The sequence below is a fragment of the Zeus faber genome (genome assembly GCF_960531495.2).
Source record: "Zeus faber genome assembly, chromosome: 2".
NCBI classification, from domain to species: Eukaryota; Metazoa; Chordata; class Actinopteri; order Zeiformes; family Zeidae; genus Zeus; species Zeus faber.
Window position 1 is genome coordinate 29,419,406 of NC_137189.1, and position 5,734 is coordinate 29,425,139.

A 5,734-nucleotide genomic window follows, 5' to 3' on the forward strand; every position below is an offset into this window, starting at 1 on the left:
AGGTCACAATTACAATGTGTAAAGACGTAAAACAAAGAGAAAAATGTAGTTGTAAAGTTCCCCTCCTCTGCCTCCTACCCTTCTCTCTTTCTCTCTCTCTCTCCCTCTCTCTCTCTCTCTCTCTCTCTCTCTCTCTCAAGCACTCTCTGGCCCTCCCTTCCCCCCTAACCCTCTCCAAACCCGAAACCACAAACAGACATGGGTTTACTACAAACACAGGCCACCCAGTTATTCACCCAACCATCCATCCACCCATCCATCCACCCATCCATCCAACCATCCATCCATCTATCTATTCCTCCATTCATCCCTCAGTGCACCCATCCCTCAATCCATCAGTCGGTCCATCCATCCATTCATTCATCCCTCTATCCCTACATTACTCAATCCATGATGTACAAGTGGGTTGCCAGTTTAATTCCAAAAACGAGGGTTGCCAGTTTAACTACAGAAATGGGAGGCTGCCAGTTTTGTTTCAGAGATGGAGGGGTTGCCGGTTTAATTTCAGAAATGGGGGGTTGCCGGTTTACTTTCAGAGATGGGGGTTGCCAGTTTAGTTTCAGAAATGGGAGGTTGCCTGTTTAGTTTCAGAAATGGGGGGTTGCCAGTTTAGCTTCAGAAAATGTAGGTTGCCAGATCAGCTTCAGAAAAGCGAGGTTGCCAGTTTAGCTTCAGAAATGAGAGGTTGCCGGTTTAGTTTCAGATACGGGGGATTGCCGGTTTAGTTGAAGAAGGGGGGGCGTTACCAGTTTAGGACCTGAGGTGCATGGTTTCAGAGGAAAACACCAGGTACCACTTTGTACTTGGGGTAATATTTTGTAGGAAATTTGAATATGATACTTAGTTAGTTAGCCCCTGTTGCCAAATGCTATGCTAAATGAATTAATAATAATTTCTCAATAAATGAATAGTAAACGTGTTATCTTATCTTAAACAGCTGGAACTATCTGAGGTCTGGACTGAGGATTAGATTCTGAGCCCTGTGGTGCGACTCTTTAACTCTTACTTGTGTAGCAGTATCAGTAACTTTAGCACTTTGAAGGCAGCATCGTCTTTTATCTTTATTTTGAGTACGCAAACACACAGTCAGGGACGTCTCCCGAGGTGGAAATGCTTCGCAAATCAATTGGGAGGAACGTTTTACACGTTTACTTTTCGACTAAATGGTAGAATGACTTGAAAGAGAGAGTGGTGGTGTCGGGGGCACTGCGTACACGCGCATTCCACACGTTATCTTTGCTGTCAGAAGCAAAACCTCCTTATCTGGAAAAAAAAATAAGTGAAAAGAAAAGCGTGCTAGCGGTTAGCACCAGTTTAACTTTTTTTCTATCACACACACACACACACACACACACACACACTCTACCTCCGCCCCCACAATCTACCTGGACTTTCACCTTCACTAGCGACTTTATCTTACTAGCTAACCAACCTCTCTCTCTTTCTCTCTCTCTCTCTCTCTCTCTGTCTATCTGTCTCTCTTTCCTGCTCTTTCACTGTCCTGTCTGTCTTTCCACTGTTTGCAGTGTAAATACAAGCACACACCCACACACACACCCACACACACACACACCCACACACACACACACACACACACACACACACACACACACACACACACACACACACACACACACACACACACACACACACACACACACACACACACACACACACAATTTTGTTCAGGCAGACGCTAGGGTGTCACATTCTCTCTCTCCTGAAGGTGAGGGAGTGTGGAAGGGACGTAAAGAGAGAGAGAGAGAGAGAGAGAGAGAGAGAGAGAGAGAGATAGTGAGAAGAACCAGCACATGTACGAAAGTGCTGCAGGGAGGGGAGGGAGGGAGGATGAGGGAGGAGTCAGAGTCAGAGAATATGAATGAGGAAGTGGCGAACGAGGAAGCCGCTGAGGGAAACTTCAGGCCTCACCTTCAGGCCCCCTCCCTCCCTCCCTCCGTCCCAACACCCCCCACCGACCGACCCCCACCGACCCCCACCCTTCCTCCTCCGCTCACCTGTCCTTTTCTTCTGTCTGCCGAGCTCCGCCCCCTTCCTTGCCGAGCAGGTGAGGCGGTTTCACTATAAAGGTATGCAAATTTATTACTGTGAAGTCACCCATCTGCGCTGCTCTGGGGAGAGAGAGAGAGAGAGGGAGAGAGAGAGAGAGAGAGAGGGAGAGAGAGGGAGAGAGAGAGAGAGGCGGAGTAAGTAAGGAAGTTACTTTTTGAAGACAACTGGATTGACTGTTCCACACAGACGTTGCAGCCATGGGGCTCGGGGTAAGTACTGGAGCTCTTTGTCTTAGCTCGTCTTAGCCTCTCAGTTTGTACTAATATGTGCTCATGCGCTAAATTAAGGCAACGGCATTCTCATGACAGACTTTACAGACTCGTGCCGTGTACTTTGAGCCTTTCATTTCGTAATCCGCTTGTTTACACAACTTGGCACATTGTATGGCGATTGGTGTTTATGGTTCTTTCGGCGGAAGAGGAACCTTATTGCCTGGTGCCGCCAGATTGATGCAATATCCAGGAAATGGTTTCCCCGCCTGGTGAACCAGTGACTTCCCCGATTCCGTTTACCCGGGGGGGGGGGGGGGGGGGCAGTTTGATTGAAACTCTGTCTTACGTTCCAGCCGTTCATGAAAGATAACTCAGTCGCTGTCACTTTTTTTTTTCCTCTCCAGAAAGGAAAGGATGACTACAAACTGGCGGCCACCTCCGAGAATGGCAAAAAGAAACCAAAGAGGGGGAAGAAGGACAAGAAGGATATGGATGAGCTGAAAAAAGAAGTGGACTTGGTGAGTGAGCGACTATTGTTCAGACTTTTTGGGTTGGGCAATACCCATTGTCCGCTGAGCCATACTATACAGGAGTTCCTGTAAGGAGTTGGAACGGCGAAGGTTCATGGCCTTGCGAGGCCTTATCAGTTGGACAGGAATAGACCCGTTGCTATTGTTTCAAATAAGCGATTGTTCAGAGGCTTTGTTGGCGCTCGAAATTAAGACGCTTCAAGTGTAGGAGCTGGTAGCGCCAACTCTTTCAGCTTGTTGGGGTCTTTGGATAATGTTCTCGCAAACTGATTTGAGATGCTGCATGCTACAAATCCCGAGAACTCTAAGTCAAATGCACTGGTGGTGGCAGTGATAAAGTCATGGTACAGGGACCAAACCCTCACTTTGACACGGTCATTACCGAGTCTTAGACGGACCTCGTGACCGCTGCCTCCACCGCTTCTCACATGATACGAAGTAACCTGCAATTACTGGACTGAACGTATAACTCATACTTATCGAGACGAGAGTTTTCAGCGTTTGAACCTTCCCGGTCAGATCGAGAGCGCATGAAGTCTTTGTGAACTACTCCCGCATTTAGCGCTGTTATGAGCTCTGGCGGTCTGAACGGCTACTGAATGGTGGTGGGCTGTTCCCCAGTGGGTGCTTGGATGAGTGCCAGGACCAGGATGTCTCCGTGACCCTGCGCTCAAGGACGCCTACAAGGCGTTCGGGAAAAAACAATGAGGCTGAGGCTTTGTGGGGGCTCCTTTGTGCACGGAAGGCCCCGACGTCATAAAAAAGACAGGCGGCCATTGTCTTACAGGCTGTTTGTTTTAAAGAAGGTTTGCAGGTTGTGTGTACTTTCATTGTTGTTAATTGTGCACTTGAATGGGGGCAATCGTCGGAGAACTACACGGTACTCCTCTAATGCTTCAATGCAAAGTAACCTTTCTAGTACTATGGATATCAAATTAAAAAGTTAGGTATCATAAAGTATCAGCATTCCTTTAGCGAGTGAGGTCAGTCATTCATTGAGCTAGAGGTCATTGCCCAAGGTCGTTGACAGGGACACAACTGATCAAAAAAGGTATTAGGCAGGAAATGTTTCCGTACTCTATATACAATAACTCTGTATTTAAATGCCGTCTGGTAGTATTTAAAATTGGTATGATTCAATGCCAATAATGTTGTACCTTTAGGTGTGTAACTAGGGTGTGAATGGGTTTTTCTTTTTGTAATTGTTTAATTGGTTGCCACATATTTGAATGTGTCTCAAATAATGCAGTCAAATATAATTTTTTTTTTACATTACTTTAACTTAACCAAATGTGAGACAAACGCCGGACCGAGTGTCCTTGACAGGGTCACTGGTTAACATCCCGGTAATAGATGGATGTATAGACGGATATCAATGATGAAGTCAAACAATGGCAACTTAATGACTAATTGAAGAAGTATGAGTGTTTTAAAGTCATGGAATCATCAGCGTTCCAGAATGCCATATTGTGAGTCACTTTGAGAAAGAAATACCTCTTTTGTCTATTGATTGGAATACAATGCGAATGACCCACGCTCTCATTCACCTGAATCTCATTTAGCATGGAAGCTTAGTCTGGAAGCACAGCCGTCTGCTTGTTGCTGGCGGGCACCGGGAGGGCCGTCCTTTAGACACTGCAGCGTAACTCCGATTGGCTTTTCCCAAAACAGTCTTTTCCAAGACGGCCCTGGGAATCCAGCTGGCCAAGCTTTCCAGAACGAGCGAGATCCTTGGCTTCCCTCACAGTACCTGTATGCTTGGTTTCTCATGACCTTACTCGAGCAATCTTTCAATCCCAGCAAAAAAACAAAACAACTAACTTTTAAACAGAAAGTTTACTCTTGAAACCCAATTGTTGCAAGTTTACCCTTGAAACCCTTCGAGACCGGGGGTGTCTCAGTGACGAAAGGTCTGAGGAGAACAAAGCTGGTGCTTGGTTTGTGTATTAGGTAATATAATTACACCTCTGTGAAATATTAATGATTATTGCCTCCATACCACTCGACTAGATCTCAAAGTCTCCTGCTGCCGACCAAAACCGGATTCTTAATTGGTAACTATAGCCACAAAATATCTGACCTCCAACCATGTGCCATGTTTTTCTCATGAACGATGGCTGGACCAAAACGCTTGTATGGCTGAGTAATGGGAGCCATTTCACCACCACCAGACTTTTGCGCCGTTTGTCTCCATGAGTCCTTAATGTTGACATGTTAATGATTATTGCACCATTATAACCAGTGAAAAGGGACATCAAAGTCCAGCCGAAGGATAAAGGAAACTCTGCTGCCGTGGCAACAAAATATCCTTTGGTGATTTGTGCAAAAAAATGTTCCAAAGTCCGAAACGACGCGGGCTAAGAACAGAATAGAGTCCTAGGCATTGTGATTTGCCACCAGCGGTAACAATGGCCATAACGTTCCACTTCCACAGTGGGATTTTCACAGATTTCAACATTGTTTTTAAGACAGTCTATGGGGTCAGTGGGTTCCAATGTCGCACGACGTCCCAAATTAAGTAAACACCAAACAGGCACATGAAGCCTGACACACCCTCACTCTTATCTTTGGATCACTGTGGGAAGTTTGCGGTGGAGCCTGAGGGAAAAAATTTAATTACCCCCCCAAATCCCTCTCCATTTGTCAGATAAAAGATCAACAGTAGAGCATTAGAGGGAGTGGGTTTTACCCTTAAAGCCCAACGTTCTACCCTTCAAGGGAGTCTCTTCATCTGAACATCCACATTCTGGCTGTAATTTAGTTGTTAGAAGGCGGCCGTTTAAATAAATATTAAAACGCAAAGCACTCATGCCTGTAGTGCATGGCAGTGGGCCATGTCGAAATAAGATGACTTCACCACGAGAGGCTTGAACAGGAATGTCCAGATGAGTACCATAATGAAGGTGCCCACGCCTTCGCCAG

At 46.1% G+C, this 5,734-nt stretch overlaps 1 protein-coding gene across 1 annotated transcript in view; it reads left to right on the top strand.

The window, feature by feature from the left end:
• Positions 1 to 2,158: 2,158 nt before the first annotated feature.
• The window catches only part of LOC307248049 (sodium/potassium-transporting ATPase subunit alpha-1), a 23,861-nt gene continuing 20,285 nt past the window's right edge, over positions 2,159 to 5,734 (top strand). The window contains exons 1-2 of the mRNA XM_080024245.1: positions 2,159 to 2,279; positions 2,687 to 2,800. Of these exons, the coding sequence (XP_079880371.1) occupies positions 2,268 to 2,279; positions 2,687 to 2,800 (126 nt within the window). The 5' untranslated portion in view covers positions 2,159 to 2,267. The remainder of the gene's footprint in view (positions 2,280 to 2,686; positions 2,801 to 5,734) is intronic.